The sequence below is a fragment of the Rhincodon typus genome, chromosome 12, assembly GCF_021869965.1.
Source record: "Rhincodon typus isolate 14 chromosome 12, sRhiTyp1.1, whole genome shotgun sequence".
Taxonomy (NCBI): Eukaryota; Metazoa; Chordata; class Chondrichthyes; order Orectolobiformes; family Rhincodontidae; genus Rhincodon; species Rhincodon typus.
The window spans coordinates 34,787,103-34,810,648 of record NC_063343.1 but is presented as its reverse complement, the minus strand read 5'-3'; the positions used below and the strand labels follow the sequence as shown (position 1 = coordinate 34,810,648).

Below are 23,546 nucleotides of genomic sequence, written 5' to 3'. Positions count from 1 at the left end.
AGGGTTCATCCAGCCCTGCACCTTGTTGTCTCGGATTCTCCAGCATCTGCAGTTCCTACTATCCCAGCTTAAATATTTATTTATTTTTTAAAAAAACTCTCCAACAACAATTGTAAATTTCAGGATGGGATTTTACAATTTTTTAAAAAATTAATTTCTGTACAAGAGTGGATGTTTGAAAATGATTGAGACTGATCTCTCTGCTAAGCATTTACTTACACTAGAATGGACAAGCCCTGAAATTTCGGGTGAACTTAGAGGATATCTATTTTATACGTACAACAATGTCACTACATTATTTAATGCAGTTTCTCTTGACAATGTGCTGATATAGTAAAGCTTCTGGAGGAGTAGGTCAACAGACAACAACTTCCTGATGTCTGTGTTTAACTGCACATTTGTGTTCGGCAGAAGTTGCTGCCCAAAATACTTTTCAATTAGTGAGTGCTGATAGATGCACCTTTTGATTCTACTGTAAAATCCAGGCTAATATCATGAATTAAAATTCTAAAACACCTTTAAATTAAAAAAATGGCTTTTGGGTTTGTGTATCCTGCTTAGCTTGCCTAGATAGTCAGTCAGTTTTTCAATATATTCATTTAATGGTAACATTGGGCTGAATTTTCCAATTTCATTTCCAATACAGGTAAGCACTTGCATCTTTTCACTGCTACCTCAACAGTCACAGGGTTACCACTCACTCTAACTCTCACACTATACAAACTTCTCACCAAGGCCCACTGACTATAATTCACGATTGCATGCATCATGTCCACTCAATGGCTCTCACTCATCTCAGCACCCTGAACTGCAAACTTCTCCTGTCCTTAACACTTCACACTCACTCACTGGGGACACCTCACCATCTTTCCTGCTTCTGCATCACCGACAATGGGTCTTCCATTCACTTCCAACGTACTCAGTCCTTTCCTTTGTACTTTTGAAAGAAGATGTACACCACATTCAGGCTGTAAGGACCAAGACTAGGAGTGGAGGGGGAGGTGGTTGGCAGACATAAGGCACTTCATGCCATAAGAAAATTCTTGAGCTGTCCAGAGAAGAACATGACCAATCACGGAAGGTTGGGGTGATCTCAGTGTGCAATCAACCAAGACAGCTCAATTTCACTGGGTTGTGTTACTCTCCTACTATGACCAGCGCTACCTCATTCTTAACTTTCAAAAGCTTCTAAACCTCTTTGACAACTAATTATTTCTCATTTCTTATGCAAACATTAGCAGCGCCCAGCAAAATTCTACCTTAAAGGGGCCAACACTGGGGACCCTCAGCTCCATCTCCACCTCCTGAGGAAGAAGCCACTGAACCCTCAGAGAGAATGCATCAGCAAAGTTTTCACCTTCAACCAGCTCAGAGACTTTTGAGGAGGAAGATGAAGACATTGAGGAGAAAGAGCATCATCTTCTGCATAATGGAATGCTGCAGCATCAAATGCAACAAGCCATACTAGACTTAATTAATACCCGGTTCCAGGAGATGAGAGTTAGGTGCAGTGACTACTCATTCATATTCATTGACTATAAATTTGTTGATGAATGAAAAGCAGGAGTCCTATCTTTTCCCAGCAGCTTTTGTTTGTTTATTATTTGTTTTTGCTATTATTGAGTAAAATTGAATGTTTGCAACTGTTTGATGGCTTTACAGTATGTGATGGTCCACATTAAACAAGGGGAAGATGTAGGGCCTTACTGGGCATTGGGGAAAGGGTAACATTGCTGTATTCAGGGTTCTAAGATAGGATGAGGCTAAGAGCTGGCAAGCTATGCAGTGTTGTACTTAAATAGCAATGAATTCGTGAATAGACACTTGTATTTGCAATGATGTATCAGTTGTGCCATCTGTGAAACCTGAGATTCATTTGTTTTTGGTTCCCCCCAACTTCATGCACAGAAAAGGGAGATTCCTGGATGGAGTGCTTGACCTTGGCTTAAAAATAACTTCCAGGGTTCTCAGAAGGTAACACCTTTTGGCAAGAGGGAAGATACGACAAATGGGGAGTCATAGAGGAAATAACAAATGAGGCTGAAAACAGATAATTGGCACCAGTAAGCTTTCGGGAAAAGAATTAATAATAGAGTTGCAATCTATAAATTAATTGAAAATATCTGTACAAAAGGAATACAGAATATTTTGGCTCCACTTTTGCTTTAGATGGATTTCATGTTAAACAGCAGGAAAATGCTTTAAAAAACAACTCACATAGTAAGAAAGATAACTTGAAAATCTTGGTAATATTCTCATCCAATTTAAAACCAATTTTCAGGCATATTTTCAAATAACACATTTTAACAGAATAAACTATTAAGATCCATTTATTTAAATAAAACATTCTCCCTATGAAACCATTATGTTTTATTTGCAATTGAAACAATAAGGAAAAAAGCATTTGTATTACTTAAATATGCAGAGTAAGTGTCATTACCTGAATCACTTCATAGTTGAAACCATTTTTCAGTTTATTTAATGGCGCAGTTACACTGCTGGTTAACATTAAATGCAAAGTTCTTTTGACTTCGCAGTGGTAATAATCTTGTAAAATGGATATCAAGGCCTGAAACATCTCTGAACAACAGTGGGTGATTAGCAGACTGTAGAGTCCTACAGAGTTCTATGTCAGGGTCTCAATTATTTACAATCTATATCAATGAAATGGATGCAGGGGCTGAGAGAATGGTAGCTGAATGTCCTGATGATACCAAGATAGTTAGGACTGTAAGTTGTCAAGAAGAGATGGAGTGTTTTCAAAGGGAGACAGATAGTTTCAGTGAGTGGCTAAAAAAATTGGAATATAATGTAGGAAAATATGAACTTATTCACTTTGGCTGGAAGAATAAAAAAAACAAATTTACTATTTAAATGGAAAGCGATTACAGAACTCTGTGATACAGAGCAATCTGGGTATACATGGGTACATGAATCCAAAAAGTTAATACGTTTGTACATTCAGTTATCAGGAGGACAAATGGAATGTTGGCTTTTATTGCAAGGACAATGGAATATAAAAATTGGGGCATTGTACTGAAAAAGCACATGCTTGTGTTAGAAATCATTCAAAGAAAGTTTAGTTGACTAATTCCTGGGATGAAGGGTTATCTCATGAGGAAAGGTTGGATAGATTCAACCATTTCCATGGGACCTCGGAAGAATGAGAGGCGACTTTATTGAAACATAAATGACCATGAGGGGAGTTTATTGGGTGAGTAGTGGGAGTACTCCTCTTTTGCAGGAGCCTAGAATTTGGGGTCACAGTTTAAGAATAAGAGATGAGTAGAATCTTTTCCTCCCAGAGTGTCCTTGGAATTCTCTTCCCTAGAAAGTAGTGAAGGCTTTGTCATTGAATTTATGGAATGCAGAGTTAGATAATTTTTTGAAAGAAAAGGGAGTCAAAGCGGTGGGGGTAAAAGGCAGATAGGAAAGTGGGATTGGGATCATGACTAGATATGCCATCACATTATTGAATGACAGTGCAGGTTGACATCACCAAATGAACTAATTCTGCTCTTAAGTCCCACGTTTCTATATCTTACACTTCTGTGGATGACTCCAGTGTTGGTTTGTGCTCTGCCTCCAGATTCAGAGTGCATTTACACTATAACTGCAGCATCATTGCTAAGTGAACACATTGTGTTGATGCTGCAATTATTGTGCGAATGTATCCTGAAACATCTTCTATGTTAAAGGATAATTAACACAGGCTATCCACAAGACCAAATTGCATCAACAATGCTTGCAAAGATCAGGAGAATTGTCATTTTCCGAAAGTAATACTTTAATTTCTTGACTGTTAAAATATAACAGGACTGTATACATTTTACAATTGGCTTTCAGAAAGATATTCATGCAACAGATTTAATTACCATGTACTGTGCCTAAGTTAGCATATGATCATTAAAATTATTTGAAATAGATTAAATTAAGACAGTTGAGCTCTGATTAGCATCAGATTTTGATGTGCAAGGTATTAGTTTAATATTTCTTACCGATTTATTTAAAATATTTTGCAAGACAATGTTGAAGTTTGAAATCAAATTTGATTTCAATGCTAAAGACACTAAAGCATGATCAGAAAAATTATCAGATCATTCCAAGCGAAATATACACAAGTATTCAACATCATAAACTTGTAGTGGAAATTTCATAGTATCATTCCATAGCTTTACCAAAAATATGACCAGCTTTTTTTTTCTAATAGCAAACTTACATTTTTAAGAGTCTTTTTGCAATTTACAATGATGTCTCTCAAAATAGCATGCTCATTTAATTACACATAACTTTATGTAAAGATATAGATATATATTATTTTGCTATACAACCATGAAATGTCTGTTATTGATGATTTATGAAACATATAGTGTTGCTATATATTTCATTGATCCTGTTTAACTCTGAGCATAAACATTATTGCTATGAAAGTTCTTCAACCTGACAGAGAACTTATACATTGTTCCGGGTATCCTGTGTTGTTAGCATGTGATTGTATACAGCCAATGGTTTTTTTAATTTCCCCATAACCTGGCAGCTCAGATGCAGGAAAATAGGTCATTATATCATTATCCACAGGAAACTGTAAACCTGTGTATAAAGGATACAAATATAAGCTCAATTCATATCTGTACTGATAAAATAACCAATTAAGACTGACACTAATAATCAAGTACTTAACTTTGAAAGACATTTAGAACGTTTTCAAATGGCTCAAATAATGTAAAAATAAATCATTATATTATAAATGAATAACTAGTTGGATATAATCAAAATTTTCAATAGATGATAGCATATTGATTTATTCACAAATGTGATATTCTGCCTTGTCCTTCTCGAGCAGTGGTGTGAATTGATTGCTTTTGCTTTTAGAGAAGGTTCACAAACAGTCAGTAGTAATAAAGCAGCAGAACTCTGAATTCTGATACTCAAGAATAAAATTAGGAAGTATTGAAAATGTAATATGGAATTAGGTAATGAAAATATAAATAACATATTATCAATATTCTGTCAAAGGTTCAACCTGAGATTTTAATCAAGCTCCTTTCATCTGGCAACTGATTGTGAGTTTTGACATTTTTACAAAATTTTATCATGAAATTATGCTGCTGAAAGATGTGAGTTATGACTAGTGTTTTTAAAGCTTGAACCATTTCAAACAATAAAGAGCAAGTAAATTATGTTAGAAAATTGTACAGCATTTCATGAAAAGCCACTTGAGATGTTGGAGCGTAGTATAATTAGACTATTCACTCATGGGCAGCATAACCATGCACTTATACAACATCGTATACATTTTTTTCTAATTGAGCTTTGGGGAGTGGGAACTGTTATTGTCTTCCATAGTTCAATAGCACAAAGCAAATTCTTGTGGACAACAGCTGCTTTAGCCTGGATAAACAAACTCGGCTCAAATGTTGTAGTTGGGGTTTTGTGCTGCATATGAATCTGTATTGCACTGGCACATACCCCAGCACTCAGTCATAGAAGTTGATTGTCATTGGTTTTCTCATATCTATGTGAAACTTAGGTAAATTTGTGCAAATTCTAGAAATATTTTAAAACATAAATGATTACTATTTTCATCAATGGACGATAAGGAACATTTGTATTCATGTGAAATCCAATTGTTATTGGACAAGTAAAACAATAGGGTTACCTTCTGTATTCTCATCTTTCTCTGTATATGAAGGTGATATGAAAAATCCAGGTCTTTTTAAAACTGTCATTTCTGAAAGAAGATTCCATTACTCATGTTACCAACATTCTTGTTACGCTTGTGCAAACAATATTTTGCTAAGTCACGGTGGATAATCTTTCCCACATATCTATGTACCTTAAATATTTTGGTGAAACCGGTTCCATAGATTTTCTTTTGTCTTATAATTCTGCTCTTCACAAGTACTAAGAAAACCCTTAGGCCCAGATTTTTGCCATGTCAGAGAGGCAGGATAAATGGAGGAAAAGGCAGGAAAGCAAAGTCAATCTCCAAACATGGCACTTCTCATTTTCACAGGATTAGAGTGGAGTCAGGTTGTGTTTTGTGCATGTGCTTACTGGAATTAAAACTTGTTCTTTTTTTACTCAGGGCACCCTCACCACCTGTTCCACCTGTTCTTTCTTGCCCTCTGTCAACAGCAAAAAAAAACTTTTCAGCCTCTTTCAGTTCTGAAAAATCATATCAGACATGAATCATTAACTCTGTTTCTCTCTCCACAGATGCTGCCAGACCTGCTGAGTTTCTCCAGCATTTTGTTTTTATTCCTACCAAAGACTTGCTGCAGAAATCAAGGCTGACCAAGTTTCAAATATAATAGAATCCTGAATGAAAATGATATAGATTGTTCTTCTCAACATGTACTTAATTTGCATTCCCATTCTCTGAGACAGTCAGTATTGAAAAAATTTTAACTTTGCGTTTCTTCAAATTCATTAGAATAATAGTCTCTTTTACACCTTGAAAAATTAATCCTACAACTATTTTTCAAACTTGGCAAATCTTTCTTTGTAAACAATTATAAAAACATTGCTCTTGAAATGTACCCCTAAATTTTCTTAACAGAATGAAATATGGTTGATTTTCAAACTTGACTTATTTTGCCCATTGTTACATGCAATTTAGCTTGACTGTTTTAGCTCCACATCATTTATTGGGGATTTAATATAAACTAAATAAAAATGCACAATGACCATATATTTCATGTTTAAGATAGCATAATTCAACCAATTCATTAATGTAATTGCTTGGCACGTCTGTTCAGGATTTTTGGAGCTTTTTTTACAATTCTGCTATCACTGACAAATTTTAATTACAAGCCATTAATAATTATAAGAAATTTAGTGAATCCTGTGGGAGAATGTGATGTTGTTTATTTTGGAAGGAAAAATAAAAGAGCAGAGTATTATTTAAATTGAGAAAAACTGCAGAAAGCTGCAAAATAAAGAGACTTGGCGATACTGTTGTATGAAACATAAAACTAGCACGCAGGTCAAGCGGATAATCAGGAAGGTTAATGGCATGTTGGCAATTACTTTAAGGGTGTTGAAGTCTAAGAGTAGGGAAGTCTGACTGCAACTGTACATGGTGCTGGTGAGACCACATCTGCAGTACTATGGGAAGATTTGTTCCCCTAGTTTAAGGCAAGGTATCATATGAGGGGAGGCAATGTCTTTGTGGCATTATCACGGCACGGTGGCTCAGTGGTTAGCACTGCTGCCTCACAATGCCAGGGACCTGGGTTCAATTCCACCCTCAGGCAACTGTCTGTGTGGAGTTTGCACATTCTCCCCGTGTCTGCGTGGACTTCCTCCAGGTGCTCTAGTTTCCTCCCACAGTCCAAAGATGTGCAGGCTAGGTGGATTGGCCATGCTAAATTGCCCATAGTGTTCAGGGATGTGTAGATTAGGTGGATGGGTCTGGGTGGGATGCTCTGAGGGTCAGTGTGGACTTGTTGGGCCAAAGGGCCTGTTTCTGTAGGGATTGTATGATCTTAATCCAGGGATCCAGGTAATGTTCTGGGGATCTGGGTTCAGTGAAGTGGAGGGAAGCACACAAATGCAGAATATATAGGTAGAAGCACTGGATACTGCAAAGGTTATGGACCTTGACAACATTCCAGCAATAGTACTGCATACTTGTGGTCCAGAGCTTGCCACTCCCAAACCAGGATGTTCCAGTACAGTTACAATCCTGATATCTCTGCCCGTATATTCTGTGCACGTGTGCTTCCTTCTACTTCAGTAGATAAAAGAGCAGCACTCCAAAAGCTTGTGATTTCAAATAAACCTGTTGGATTATAACCTGACTTCTGTCTTTGTGAGGAAACCAATAAAAGAGGAAAAACATACTTGACCTCATCCTTGCCAAACTGCCAGCTGCAGATGCATCTGTCCACAACAGAATTGATAAGAGTGACCACTGCAGTGTCCTTGTGGAGATGAAGTCACATGGCATAGCATATCATCCACTCAACCACTTCCAGCAAGACAGGATATCAACACTGGTTCAACAGAAAGTGCAGGAGGGCATGCCAGGAGAAACACCAGGCATACTGAAAAATGAGATGTCAACCCGGTGAAGCTACCAAACAGAACTTGTTACATGTTAAACAGCATAAGTAGCAAGTGATACACAAAGCTAAGTGATCCTATAGCCAGTGGGTTAGATTTAAGCTCCATAGTCCAGCTACATCTAGTCATGAATGGTGGTGAACAACTAAACAACTGGGGGCAGGAAGTTCCACAAATATCCCCACCCTCAATGATGGAAGAGCCCAGCACATCAGTGCAAAAGATAAGACTGAAACATTCGCAGCAATCTTTAGCCAGAAGTGCCGAGTGCAAATCAGTCTCCTCCAGCAGTTCCCAGCATCACAGATACCAATCTTCAGCCAATTCAGTTCACTCTATGTGATATTAAGGCATGATCAGAGGCATTGGTTATGGGTCCTGACAACATTTCAGCAATTGTACTGAATACTTGTGCTCCAGAACTAGCCACACCCTAACCAAACTGTTCCAATACAATTACAACTCTGGCACCTACCCAACAATGTGGAAAATTGCCCAGGTGCCCAGGTATGTCCTGTACACAAAAAAGAGGACAAATCCAACCTGGCTACTTTCTGCCTGATCTGTCTACTCTCAATCATCAGTAAAGTGATGGAAGATGTCAACAACAATGCCTACAGTTAGGAGAACTGATAAAAATTTTGCATGAACTTCCACAAATTTTGTAAATTTGAAATTTTCTCAATTTGGCTCAACAATGAGTACAGCATAATATTTTAAAATAATAAAACATCCTAAGTTGAAGCACTATCTGACAAATTATTGCATCAAGTCAAGTAAGGAGATGTCAGATCCTATGACTAAGAGTTTGATTAAGGAGTGTCTTACAGTCAAAAAGAAACATTCAGAGGAGTAGGGAGGATATGCCAGAGCATAGGGTCTAGCTAACTACAAGTGCTTGTATGTCTTCCAGGTCTTACAGCAAATGAACAAAGGATGCTTCAGTATCTGAGGCATCACAAATTGTGCTGAACATTGTGCAATCATTAGTGAACATCCCCACTTCTGACAAGATGATTAAAGAAAAATAATTTATAAAATAGATGAAGATGATTGGACCTGGGACACGACTCTGAGGAAGACCTGCAGTGAAATCTTGGAACTGACATGATTAATCCACAACAACAATAACTTTTGTGCCAGATATGACTATAACCAGTGTTAAACTTTCCTCTGGATTCCCATTGAGTTCTACTTTGCTGGGGCTCCTTCATGCCATACTCAGTCAAATACTCCTTCATTTTCAAGGGCAGTCACTCCCACCTCACCTCTTGAATTCAGCTCTTTTGGCCATGATTGGATTCATGCTGTAATGAGGTACAACTGAGAGATCCTGGCAGAACCGAAACTGAGCATCATTGAGCAGATTATTTCTGCACAAAATTCTGCTCCCTTTCATCATTTTGCCAATGATCAAGAATAGACTTGTCGGGTGATGACTGGCTGGCTGGGACTCGTTTCTTGTGGATATAATAGGGTAGTTTTCCAAATTGCCAGGTACTTATCAGAGTTGTCAGTGTTGTAGCCATACTGGAACAGCTTGGCTTGGGGTATGGCACGTTCTGGAGCATAAGCCTTCAGCCCTATTGCTGGAATGTTGTTAGGGCCTTTGTAGCATCCAGTGTCTCCAGACATTTCTTCAATATCTTGGAGTGAATTAAATTGGTTGAATACTAGTATCTGTGATGCTAGGGATCTTTGGAGGAGGCCAAGATTTTTCATCCACTTGGCACTTCTGGTCAAAGACAGTTCCAAATATTCAGCCTTACCTTTTGCGCTGTCATACTGGGCTCTCCCATCATTGAAAGTGAGAATATTTCTGGGGTTTCATCCTCTCAACAGTTGCTCAATTGGATTGAGATGACAAGTCTGCAGAGCTTAGATCTAATCCGTGGTTGTGGAATCACTTAGCTCTACCTACCACTGTTGCTCATGCTCTTTGGCGCGGAAATAGTCTTGTGTTGTAACTTCACCAGGTTAACTCCTCATTTTTGTTATGCTTGGTGCTGGTCCTGGCATGTCCTCCTGCACTCTTTGTTGAATCAGCACCGACATTCTGGCTTAATCATATTGTTACAATGGAGGATATGAAGGACCATGAAGCTACAGATTGTGGTTGAATGCGATGTTACTGCTGTTACAGTGCCTAATGGATGCCCACTTTTTAGTTGCTAAATTTGTTCAAAATCTTTCCATTCACTGTCATGGTAGTCCCATCCAACATGATGGAGGGTATCATCAATATAAAGACAGGAATTTGTCTCCACAATGATTGTAAGGCAGTCTCTCCTACTGATATTTTCTTGGACAGATAAATTGGAAGCAGGTAGATTGATGAGGACAAGTTCAAGTTGCTTTTTAATCTTGTGTTCCGTCATGGGTTTTGTGGACCCAGTTTTGTGGAGTAGTAGAAATGGCGAACAAAGAAATTGTGGAGGAACTAATTGGACACTTTGCATCAGTCTTCATGGTGAAAGACACTAGTAGTGTACCAGAAATGCAAGAGAGCCAGGGGACAGAGGTGTGAATAGTGGCCATCATTAAGGAGAAAATGCTGGGTAAGGCAAAAGGTCTGAACATGGATAAACCACTCGAACTGGATGGACTGCACCCCAGAGTTCTGAGGGAGATAACTGAGGAGATTGTAGAGGCATTGGTGGTGATTTTTCAGGAATCACTGGAGTCAGGGAGTACCCCAGAGAATTGGAAAATGGCGAATGTAACACGCCTGTTTAAGAAGGAAGGGAGGCAGAAGACTGGAAATTATAGGCTAACTTGACATCAGTCGTTAGGAATATTTTAGAGTCCATTATTAAGGATAAGATTGCAGATTGCTTGGAAGTGCATGGTAAGAAAGGGCTGAGTCAGCACAACTTTGTCAAGGGGAAGTCATGCCTGACAAATCTGTTTGAATTCTTTGAGGAAGTAATGAGCAAGGAAGGCAATGGAGAGCCAGTGGACATGATCTATTTAGATTTCCAGAAAGCCTTTGACAAGATGCTGCACAGAAGGTTGCTAAATAAGATAAAAGCCAATAGTGTTAGGCATATCTTTCTGGCATGCATAGAGGATTGGCTGACTGGCAGAGAGTGGGTATAAAGGGTTCTTTGTCAGGATGGCAGCTGATGACGAGTGGAGTTCCGCTGGGGTCTATTTAGAACCAAAACTATTCATGTTATACATTAATGATCAAGGCAATGTAATTGCTGCTATGTTGGCAGGTGACATACAGACAGATAGAGGGGCAGGTAGTGTTGAGGATGAGCAGAAGTTGCAGAAGGACTTGGACAAACTAGAGCAGTGGCAAAGAAGTGTTTGATAGAATACCAATGTGGGAAAATGTGAGGTTAGGCACTTTAGAAGAAAGAACAGAGATGTGGACTATTTTCTAAATGAGGAAATACTTCAAAATCTGAAGCACAAAGGGACTCAAGAGTCCTAGTCAGGGTTCTCATAAGGTTAAAATGTAGGTTCAGTTGGCAGCGAAGAAGGGAAATGTAAAGTTCGCATTCATTTCAAGAGAGTTAGAATAGGACAAGAGCAAAGATATACTGCTGAGGCTGTATAAGGCTCTGAGCAGACTGCATTTGGAATATTGTGAGCAGTTTTGGACCCTGTAGAATCACAAAATCATCACAGAATCTCTACAGTGAAGATAGAGGCCATTTGTCCCATCAAATCTGCACTGACACTTCAAAGGGTATCCCACCTCTCAAACTCCGGATTTACCATCGCTAACCCACGCAACTCTGGACACTACTATGCAATTTATCATAGTCAATCCACCAAACATGCACCTCTTTGCACTGTGGAAGGAAACTGGAACACCCAAAGGAAACCCACACAAACATGGGGAGAATGTGCAAACTCCACATTCCAATCACCAAGGGCTGGAATTGAACCTGAGTCCCTAGTGCTGTGAGGCAGCAATGCTAACCACTGTGCCACTGCGTTGTACCTAAGGAAGGACATGTCGATGTTGGAGGGGATCCAGACAAGGTTTACAAGAATGATCCTGGGGATGAAGGGCTTGTCATATATGAGGAGCGGTTGAGAATTTGGGGTATATACTTGATGGGGTTTAGAAGAATGAAGGAGAATATCTCTTGAAACTTACAGAAGACTAGAGGCCTGGTAGAGTGGACATGGAGAAGATGTTTCCGCTAACAGGAGAGACAAGGACACAATGGCACAATCTTACAGAGAAGGGATGTCTCTATAGAATGAGATGAGGAGGAATTTGTTCAGCAATACTGTAACAAATCTGTTGAACTCATTGCAGCGGAAGGTTGTGGAAGCCAAGTCATTGAGTATATTTAAGTAAGAGATAGATAGGTTCTTGATAGTAAGGGGATCAAAGGTAATGAGCACAGGAAAGAGAATGGCATTGAGAAAGATATCAGCCATGATTGAATGGTGGAGCAGTCTCAATGGGCTAAATGATCTAATTCTACTCCTGTATCTTATGGTGTTATGGTTTTGACAAGGAGCCAATGAAGATAGTGAGCAAATGGACAAAAAAGTGACTGATGCAAGTTAAGACATGGGCAGCAGAGTTTTGTATAATCTCAAATTTAAAGTGGGTAAAATGTGATGGGCCAGCCAGGAGTGTTTTGGAATAGTCAGTCAAGTCTAGGGGTAGCGAAGGCATGAATGGGTGTTTAACAGGAGATGAGCTGAGATTTGGCAAGGCTTGAAAATGTTACAGGGGTAGAAATAATCAGTCTTATTCTTAGTGATGGCATAAATGTGAGGTCAGAAGTTCATCTTGGGTCAAATGTGGCAGAAAACTGCAAACAGACTGGTTTAATCTTAGACTGTTACCATGGAGAGGGATAGAGTAGTAGCTAAGGAACAGAATTTGGAATGTGTGCACAAATGATGGCTTTAAACTTTCCAAAATTGAATGGAAGAAATTTCTGCTAATCTAGTATTGCATTTTGAATAAGCAGTCTGATAGTCTTCTCTAAATAAAATCATGTTTAACCTTTTAATTACCCTATCATTTTGTACTAAGATCATATAAATGCTTATACTTTGTGTATTTATGGAGGCATTATTATGAAGATGTATTGTAAAATATTAATTTACATAATTGACTGGATATGAATATATTTTATATATATATATAAAAATATATATTAATCTGATCTTATTGAAAGAAAGCACTTTACAAGTAATTAACACATCTCCCTCAGCAAAAATGCTACATTTACACAGAACACAAGCTGCTTGTTGCTTGGTCTACAGCACTGTGAGAGAGGTCACATGGCACAGGCAGTCAGAGAGAACTTGTCACAGGGGCACGTCCCACTTTTCTTTCTCCGAAAACCCTCTCATCAATGTATGTGAGTTGAAAACCCCAAGAGGTCTCATCATTGCAAATAAAGGGTACATGAAGGAGAGGACTGAATCCACAATATTGTCTCCAAGAAAATAGAATTCAACTAGCCTTGACTGATCTGAGAAGTAACTCCAGTATCAAAAGCTTGTGTGGAAAGTGACTTTGCCTACAGACCAGTTTTTTAGACAATCTGTGAATAATTCTTTTCTCTTGCTTCAACTGTTACTTCGCCAAAATACCTTTTAAAATAATACTCTTTAGAGTTTCGGTTTGGGACCCTTCTTCGGAAATCGGGGAGGGGGAAGGGAGCTCTGAAATAAATAGAGAGAGGAGGGGTGAGGCTGGGGAAGGTAGGTGGGATGGTGATAGGTGAGTGCATGTATAGAGTGGTGGGGATTAGTCAGTGAGGTGGGAGGGGCAGATAGGTGGAATAGAAGTTGGACAGGTTATGTCAGGTCATGGAGGCGGAGATGAGGGGGAGAGTTAGTCATGGGATGAGGCTGAGGGTGGGGAGATTTTGAAACTTGTAAAGTCCACATTGAGGCCATTTTGTAGGTTCCCAAGGCTGAATATGAGGTGCTGCTCCTCCAGTTTCTGGGTGGCGTCGTTGTGACACTGGAAGAGGCCCAGGATGGACATGTTGCCCAGGGAGTGGGAGGGGGAGTTGAAATGGTTTGCGACTGGAAGGTGTTGTGGTTTGTCGCGAACACAGCGCAGGTGCTCTACAAAGTGGTCTCCGAGCCTTCGCTTGGTCTCACCAATGTAGAGGAGGCCACATCAGAAGCAGCAGATGCAGTAGACCACGTTGGCCGATGTGCAGATGAACCTCTGTCTGATGTGAAAGGTTTTGTTTGTTCCTTGGATGGAGTTACTGCCTGGTCCGCTGTGCTCCTCCAGCTACACACAGTGTTATCTTTGACTCCAGTATTGGCAGTTCTTATTATCTCTATAGAATTTTATACCTTTGTTCCAAACATGCAGAGCTTGTGTTCATGTCTGTGTGTGCTATTTTCAAGAAAGGTCGTTAGATATATTTGCACATTTTAATGCAGGGTCAACCGGGAATTCCTGACCAAGTTATATACAGAAGGCACACACACTGACCAAGTAATGAATTTCAACAGTAACCATCCTAGCACCCACAAACGAAATTGCATGAAAACACTACTTAAATGAGCGACAACACACTGTAGCAACCCGGAACTATGTCAAAAGGAAGAACAGTACCTCCACCAAGTACTTAAGGACAACGGATACCTGAACAATTGGATCTGATGATGCATATAACATGAACAACAACAGGAAGTTGCTGCATGCCCTAACACACTCATCACACTGCCTTACATCAAGAACATATCTGAACTGGCCACAAGACTCCTACGACCAGGCCAAACAGAGACAAGCATGGGAATTCCTAGAGGTCTGGTTCTCCACCAAGAAGGCCATCAACAAACACATAGAACTAAACCCTATATATACACCACTGTGGAGGAAAACCAGAAATGAGACAATCAAATCCAACGGACCCCAGAGTTTAAATACCAGGCGGGAAAATACACAGCGCTTCATTGGAGGCTGCACTAGTGATGTTACCCAGCAGGGTAATGAAAGGTCTGCAAGCTAACAATCCAGTTCGGTGAGCCAACCAACCACAACATCCACAATCCGAGCTACAGATCTACTCAAGAACCTTGCATTTTAAATCTTTTTTATTAGTCTTCATTTCTTTGCTTCAGTTTGCATTTGGCAATTAATTAATTACCTCTCCTAACTGGTTTGGAACAAGAATTATTCTTCCATGTGGATCCTCAGAGTCTACAGCGTGAGTGCCTACAGTGCCTCTTGAATGAGATTAAAACTCTTTGTACCTGCTGAACAGTTAGGAATGGAATACATGAAAGTTTACCTAAGAGAAAGACCTTGAAGTCGGATGAAAGAAGTATTATGTTGTGGTGCTGGAGTCACATGAACTGTATATGGTTGGTGAAAAAGGGAATCTTCAAAGTGTGATCAACCTTGAGTTTGTGATGATTCAGGAGAGGGAGGGATTAATTGCATGAGTTTGAGTAAAAGACTCCCTTCTGATTGCTCAACACTGGTGCAAAAACTACAAGGCAGAAGTTATGAAAATGAGAAGTGTGAATCCCAGTCTGCATGCCCCACAAAGGAAACACAAAGGAAAGCCTGTCTAAACCTAGCAATTACTGTTGAATTTATTAAGTGCTATATTTACATACTTAAGTCTTTACATCATCTTGCAATTTTTTTGTGAATTCTGAACCAAACAAAAATCTTACAATTTAGCAATAGTGAAAGATTCAAGAGAGGTGACAGTGTGCTAGAGCTGGGCATTACCATGTTTGTATGAGGCCGAATTCTTCTGATGGCAGGAAGGAATGTTAATTGGCTGGAGGCCTGTTTTCTGCTTTCCCATGGGCAGCATTCCTATCTTAGAGAGTTGTCACTCAATCTGATCAACCACCAACTCTGTAGTCTCAGCTGCACCATAGGAACAAAGGCAGTTGTTGAAACAACAAGCGGTACCACCAGTCAAAGTATTGAAAACTCAGGATAGAGGCCTGAGGATTGTGGTGTCGTGTTTTGAAGGTAAAGTGAATGGGAGGATGAGAGGGGCCCAGATATTGGAAGTTAACACCCAATTTTGGAATGGGGCCAATAATGGAGGTGCCCACCTTTCCACCCAAGGCCTCTGCAGGATAACCTGTCAGGCTCCCTTCTTGTCCTTGTGCACATCCCACCTCAATATCACAGCTGGGGCATTAAATAGTATAATTTGACTATTTAAGAGTCTCTACAAGGGAAAGAATGAATGGGAATTCTGAGGTCAACTGGGAAATTTTATACAAATCCCCATCTTCAACTCATTGATGGCGTCCTGTAAAAATCTGCCCATGAAAACTAATGCTGTATTCATGGATGATGTCACCAAGGGTGAGCATATAGATGAGAAATGTGAGGGACCAGGTGTGGGGGACTTTGAGGGTAAAGTGTGGGAGCAGGAAGAGAAGCCATTGAAAGCGCTTCTCTAGTTGTGGTATGAATGGAATTAAGCTCCCGTGAATTGGACTTTTCGTATATGCTGCATTCAGCAAATTCCAAATTCTGAATTGTTACTTATATTGTTTATTTACTCACCCCTTCCCAGACCATCGCTATATACTCCCCGTTGACCTTCTGTTGTATCCTCAAAGTCATCTGTACAATTACATAAAGCTTTATGCCATTTCTTCTGAATGTGTTCTTTGTCTATATAAGTAAAGAAATAAAGTGGAGAAAAAGAAAATCAGGAAGTGATTCAATTTTATTAGTTGTGGTACATTTAACTTCCAGCATTGGGCAACATTTGACTGAAAGTGAATTGACTGCCACTTATGTAGAGTCTCTAGAAATTAACAAATACTGCTTATTGCATTTATTAGTTAGTTACAGCTCACATTGATATGACAGACATTTGTACAGAAACTTTTAGAAGGATCAGATGTCAAGGTTTCACTTTTGCAAGATTCTAAGATGCTTTGTCCACAAGTCCACATGACGTCATCATTGGGCTTACGACACTTCTCTGTATTAACCCTTACAGACTTGTATACAATATAACTTTACATTATCTTTTGGACCTATTGCCTAGCTTGCCAATGAAAAACATCATCTGTGACACAGTTTGTTTAGAGATAACAAAGAGTAGACCCTTGGCAAGTTTAATTTCTGTCCTACAACTACCTTACTAGAAAGTGGCCAGTTAATGTAGACTCTCCAAACCACAGAAACAGGTTTTGATTCTAATCTGTCTGTCATCTCAAATCCATTTCTTTTATGCAAATGGAATTGGTTGATAAAAGGCTAAACAATTTGTTACAGAACTTTAGCATTCCTCTCGCAGAGAATTCTGAAGTGTGCAGCTTCTGCTAACTGATTATTAATGAAAGGCCATGAGGGTAGTCCATGATTTACTGTAGCCAAAAGAGAATTAATAAAGTAGCTTATAAAAGGTAGAGTGTCCAAATATTATGCAGAAACTGCACAGAAATTAAACATCATATGCTTTATAAATCATTAACACATAGGAACTCAGAAGTAAATGAGTTTACATAAATAACTGAAAAAATTACATATAGAATTTGATATTTTAAGAACTGCAATGAACCATGAGAAAGAAGAACTATAAATTAATAATACTTACTCTTTTTATGTGGGTAATATATAAATGGTTTAGGTTGACTGGTTTCACCATCAGAACGTCTACGTAACTGGACAAACACTGAGACAGGGTTTGTAATGTGAATGTCAAAATATTTTGGCGTCTTGAAAACAATAGCGAACTGGAAAACATACCAAATTTTAAAATTTACTATATTTTCTGAGAACAAGCAAAATACAATCCCACGCATCTATGATTAGAATCACTATTAAGATCAAATAGAGCAAACTGAATTAAAAGGGCACCCTGAATTCAATTTGCCTATAAACTTGTTACTCCGTCTTTATTGATGGATCCAATACTTGTTATCAAATCACTTACTCTTAGGTGAAATTACTTCTAAACTAATGGACCGAATAGAAAATTGAACAAATGTTAGATCAATATATCATTCAGAAATCTATATTCATCAGTGTATAACAAGATATATTAGCCTTTTAATCATTTAAAAGAGACTTAATAAATTCTTGGTTTTGCTGTGCGACAACAGATATCAATATTTATGGAACAAAAACAGAAATTGCTGGAGAATCTCAGCAGGCCTGGTAGCATCTGTGGAGAGAAATCAGAATTAATGTCTCGGGTCCAATGACCTTTCTTCAGAACATGTTAACTCTGTTAAAGAGACATCAACTCTGATTTCTCTCCACAGATGCTGCCAGGCCTGCTGAGATTTTCTAGCAATTTCTGCTTTTGTTTCAGATTTCCAACATCTGCAGTTCTTTGTTTTTTTTAAATCAATATTTATGATTTGGGTGCATGATTAAGATCATGTTAGGATAACTATTTCCCATATGGAAAACTTACTTCTGAATAATTATAGAGATGATGGATTACAATTATATGGATAGACTTTCTAATAGATGAACAACCAGAAACAGATTTAAGGTGGTTTATAAAAGAACTAGAAAATGGAAGACAAAACTTTTGCACATAACAAAGAATTATGACATAGAATGGCTGATACATACAAATTAGCTAGTAACACTCAAAAAGAAATTTTATAGATACTTGAAGGAGAAAAGAACAGCTGTAACAGAGTTAGGCTGTGGGACTAATTGGATTGCTTTTTGAAAGGGACAGTACAGACTTGTTGCAAACTGATTAGTTTCCTTTGATGCTGTGCTACTTTATGATTCTTTAGGCTGGATTTTTTAAGTGACAGGGGTGATGGGGAGACATACAGTTTGCCATCCAGACAGAAAGTCCATTCCTAAAAGCCAACTTCACAGAATCGTAGAATTCACATAATTATTACAGTGCCGAGGGGGGCCACACAGCCCATTGTGCCTACACCATTTTATAACAAGCCTGCCCTATGTTCTGCACATCAAAGCCCATCCCCTATTCCTGCTATTAGCAACTTTATGATTCACAAGCCCGCATACAACCTTTCCAACCTTTCTGTACCAATTGCAGGAGTGGACCTTTTAGGCACCATACAATTTTCTTGAAATCAGAATGGCTCCTGAAGACTATGTGGCCATAGCAACTAAGAAGTATTGTAAACCCATATAGAATCCCACGTATGGATTAAGGAAATTTTTCAGTGGTAAGTTGAAAAGATTTTTGCATCATTACATCATAAACTGTTTTCACGTAGTGATTTGTGTTAGGGCATTATTCTTAAAAACTCAGTAACATTAAGTTCTAGTTCTAGCACCGGGAAAGTGAAAAAGTCTTTGAATGTATTGGAGCTCACTGTCCAATGAATAAATTGGTCTTTTGCATTGAACCATAGCGGTTTCAGATTTGATAGCATCACCTTGTCCCCTGCAATTTAATCCCTTATTAAATGATAGCTCAAACATTTGTTGCCCTGTTTTAAAGTGTGGAAAGATGGTAGAGCTCTTTCAGTTATTTTAAAAGTTTAAATCTATTCAGCTCTAGGGTTTTGTTTTTATATCTATACAGGAGATCCAAGCCCCTTTGGTAGATTGTTGACACAACTGTCAAGGGAATGATGAATTTGTTTATTTTGATAGTCTATGACCACTAAATAGGATTATCTTTTTTGAATTTTTTATTGATGTTTGTTAGCTAGACAGGCTTATGAGTATCTCGAAGACTCCCCAGGTTCAACAGTTTTCTACATGCCTGAATATTGGCATGGGAAGTTGTGGGAAATGGCAGTTGAGTAAGTGGGTATGGAGATGGAGGAAGAGAGGTGGAATAGGAATAGAGAGAAGATACGCAAGAGAATGGAGGCTATGCTGATTGAGAGAGAATGAAGGTTGTGTGAAGGATGGGAAGATTAGTAGCCATCATATTCATCAAAAAAAAACTGGATAATGTTCCACCAAATGGAAGCAGGCCTTCTAATGTCCTTTGGAAGTGAACCACTTCTGCTCTCTTTCTACTCTGTATGGGAGGGTTGTGGGTTGCAGTCCCAACTCCAGCCCCCTCCCTCTGAGTCTGAAAGTTGAAAAATGGAGGGCAGACACAGCCATCCAAGAGGCTGGATTGCGAATCTGGGAAATGGCCCAAATCATGATTCCAACCTCAAAGGAAAATCAGGCCCAAAATGCCCATAATGTGTTGTTCATTAACATAAATGCTCAAATTGTGAGGAGCTTATGTCTAATTATGTGATAAGTGCTTCCTCTGCACAAAACACTTATTTTCAGGAGCTGATGAAGTAGATCTGTCTCATGACCATACTTTACTCAAGGTTAAAAAAATTAATCAATGACACAAATGGTTTAAGTAGACTGAAAGTATGTTGAGTTTCATTCTTTTAAAATGCACACAGGATGATTCTGTGAAGTTTTTTTTTTAAATGTTGGATTTTTCAATAATTTACTTAATTTTATTTTTTAAAAAATTGATGGTTTGTAGTTTATTGCCTGAACATCCATTCTGCCTAGAGCTATGAAATATTTTGGGATTACCTACCTGTCTGTGAACATCAGCTGCACCAAATTTTCCAAATGCCTCCCAAATATGGCCACTCTCATCTTCTTGATAGAAGCGTACCTGAATATCATCTGAGGAAGGAAATTTATTAATTCAAGCTTTGATAATTATTCAAGTTCCTATTATTTCAGACTAATATAACGATAATAATGTGTTTCAATCTACATCCAGAACAGTAAAAAGTAAGAAATAACCTAACAAACATATACATATACATTCCACTACAGAGGAAACCCGGAAGTGAGGCAATCCATCACAACAGACCCCATAGTTTAAAAACCAGGCGGGAAAACACACCGACGCTTCATCAGAGGCTGCACTGAGGATGTTACCAAGCACGGTAACGAAACGTCTGCGGAACAACAAACCAGCTCGGCAAGCCAACCAACCTCAACACCCACAACCCGAGCTACAAATCTACTGCAAAACCCTATGAAACAATAATATTTTGCAAATCTATCTGATAATCTCTAAAATGACAAATCAGGATATATGAAAGAAAACCAGTATTAATTTGAAAGGTTATTTAAATTAGCAAATGGTTTACCCTTTTGAACTTTATCACACAGCAGAAAGACTTCATCCCCACCCATCACACTCCCAGCTGTTTTGGCCATTCTCGCTATTCGCAGACTTGATGCATTAGGTGCTTCTACAAAACAAAATGGAATATTTAAAACTCATTCTGTGTGAAATCTGCCACTTAATTCTTTCCAAAGATGGAAAGCAAATTACCAGCAGAAATGGTTAACTAGTAGAAAATTTAACTATAGTGTTTGTAGGAAGGCAGAGCTTTTTTTAATTCACTCCTGAGACTTTGGCATCGCTGGCATTTATTGCCCACCTCTAGTTGCCTTTGAAAAGGTGATGATGAGCTGCCTTCTTGAACCACAACAATTCATGTGCTGCACATAAACCCTTAATGCCACTAGGGTGGGAGTTCCAGGATTTTGACATGGCTACAGTGAAGGAATGGTGATATATTACTAAGTCAGAATGGTGAGTGGCTTAGAGAGGAACCTGTGGGTGATGTTCCTATTCTATCTGCACCTCTTGACCTTCGAGATGGAAGTGGTCATGGGATTGGAAGGTGCAAAGGAACTTTGATGAATTTCTGCAGTGCATCTTGTAAATAGTACACACTGCTGCTGCTGAGTGTCAGTGATGGAGGAAGTGGATGTGGTTCCAATCAAGTGGGCTGCTCTGTCCTGGAAGGTGTCAAGTTTCTTGAATGTTGTTTGAGGTACTCTTATTCAGGCAAGTGGAGAGTAATCCATCACACTGTGGACTTGTGTCTTGTAGACAGTGAACAAGCTTTCGGAATTCAGCATGTGAGTTACTTGCTGCAGTATTCCTAGCCTCTGACCTGCTCTTGCAGCTGTTGTATTTATATGGCAATTCCAGTTCAGTTTCTGGTCAATGGTAATCCCCAGGATGCTGATAATGGGGGATTCAGTGATGATAATGTGATTGAATATCAAGGGGTAGTAGTTATATAGCCTCTTATTGGAGGTAGTTATTGCTTTGTATTGGTGCAGCACAAAATGCTACTTGCCACTTTTTAGACCAAGCATGGATATTGTCCAGGTTTTGTTGCTTTTAAACACAGATTGCTTCAGTATCTGAGGAGACACAAATGGTATTGAACTTTGTGTAATCATCGGTGAACATCCCCATTTCTGATCTAATAAAGAATGCCTGAAGAGATACCCTGGAATTGAGTTAACTGACCTCCAACAAACAACCATCTTTCTATATGCCAGGTATGATTCCAATCAAAAGAGCGTGTATTCCTGATTTTCATTGATTCCAGATTAGCTGGGCACCTTGATACCACACTGTCAAATACAACCTTGATGTCATGGGCTGTCAATCTCTGGAATACAGCATTTTCCCATATTTGAATCAAGGCTGTAATAAGGTCATGAAGTGAGTGGTCCTGGCAGAATTCAAACTGGTTGCCAGTAAGCAGGTTATTGTTGAGCAAGTGCTGCTTGACAGCACTGTTAATGACACCTTCTATCACTTTACTGATGATTGAGAGAAGGGAAGATGGGGTAGTAATTGGCCAGAGATAGTAGGAACTGCAGATGCTGGAGAATCCGAGACAACAAGGTGCAGGGCTGGATGAACACAGCAGGCCAAGCAGCATCATAGGAGCAGAGAGGCTGACGTTTAGGGCCTAGACCCTTCATCAGAAAAGGGGGAGGGGAAGGGGGTTTTGAAATAAATAGGGAGAGAGTGGGAGGCGGATAGAAGAGGGATAGAGGAGAGGATAGGTGGAGAGGAAACAAACAGGTCGAAGAGGCGGGGATGGAGCCAGTAAAGGTGAGTGTAGGTAGGGAGTTAGGAAGGGGATAGGTCAGTCCAGGGAGGACGGACAGGTCAAGGGGGCGGGATGAGGTTGGTCGGTAGGAGATGGAGGTGCGGCTTGAGGTGGGAGGAGGGGATAGGTGGGAGGAAGAACAGGTTAGGGAGGCAGGGACGAGCTGGACTGGTTTTGGGATGCGGTAGGGGGAGGGGAGATTTTGAAACTTGTGAAATCCACATTGATACCATTGGGCTGCAGGGTTCCCAAGCGGAATATGAGTTGCTGTTCCTGCAACCTTCGGGTGGCATCGTTGTGGCACTGCAGGAGGCCCAGGATGGACATGTCGTCTGAGGAATGGGAGGGGGAGTTGAAATGGTTCGCGACTGGGAGGTGCAGTTGTTTGTTGCGAACCGAGCGTAGGTGTTCTGCAAAGCGGTCCCCGAGTCTCCGCTTGGTTTCCCCGATGTAGAGGAAGCCACACCGGGTACAGCGGATGCAGTATACCACATTGGCAGATGTGCAGGTGAACATCTGCTTGATGTGGAAAGTCTTCTTGGGGCCTGGGATGGGGGTGAGGGAGGAGGTATGGGGGCAGGTGTAGCACTTCCTGCGGTTGCAGGGAAAAGTGCCGGGTGTGGTGGAGCTGGAGGGGAGTGTGGAGCGGACAAGGGAGTCACGGAGAGAGT

General features: G+C 39.6%; 1 protein-coding gene across 1 annotated transcript in view; it reads right to left on the bottom strand.

The window, feature by feature from the left end:
* Positions 1 to 3,769: 3,769 nt before the first annotated feature.
* The window catches only part of LOC109912380 (nuclear factor NF-kappa-B p105 subunit-like), a 117,056-nt gene continuing 97,279 nt past the window's right edge, over positions 3,770 to 23,546 (bottom strand). The window contains exons 7-12 of the mRNA XM_048603969.1: positions 21,097 to 21,201; positions 20,529 to 20,620; positions 17,616 to 17,754; positions 16,571 to 16,681; positions 5,660 to 5,731; positions 3,770 to 4,590 (exon numbers count right to left, since the gene is read on the bottom strand). Of these exons, the coding sequence (XP_048459926.1) occupies positions 4,436 to 4,590; positions 5,660 to 5,731; positions 16,571 to 16,681; positions 17,616 to 17,754; positions 20,529 to 20,620; positions 21,097 to 21,201 (674 nt within the window). The 3' untranslated portion in view covers positions 3,770 to 4,435. The remainder of the gene's footprint in view (positions 4,591 to 5,659; positions 5,732 to 16,570; positions 16,682 to 17,615; positions 17,755 to 20,528; positions 20,621 to 21,096; positions 21,202 to 23,546) is intronic.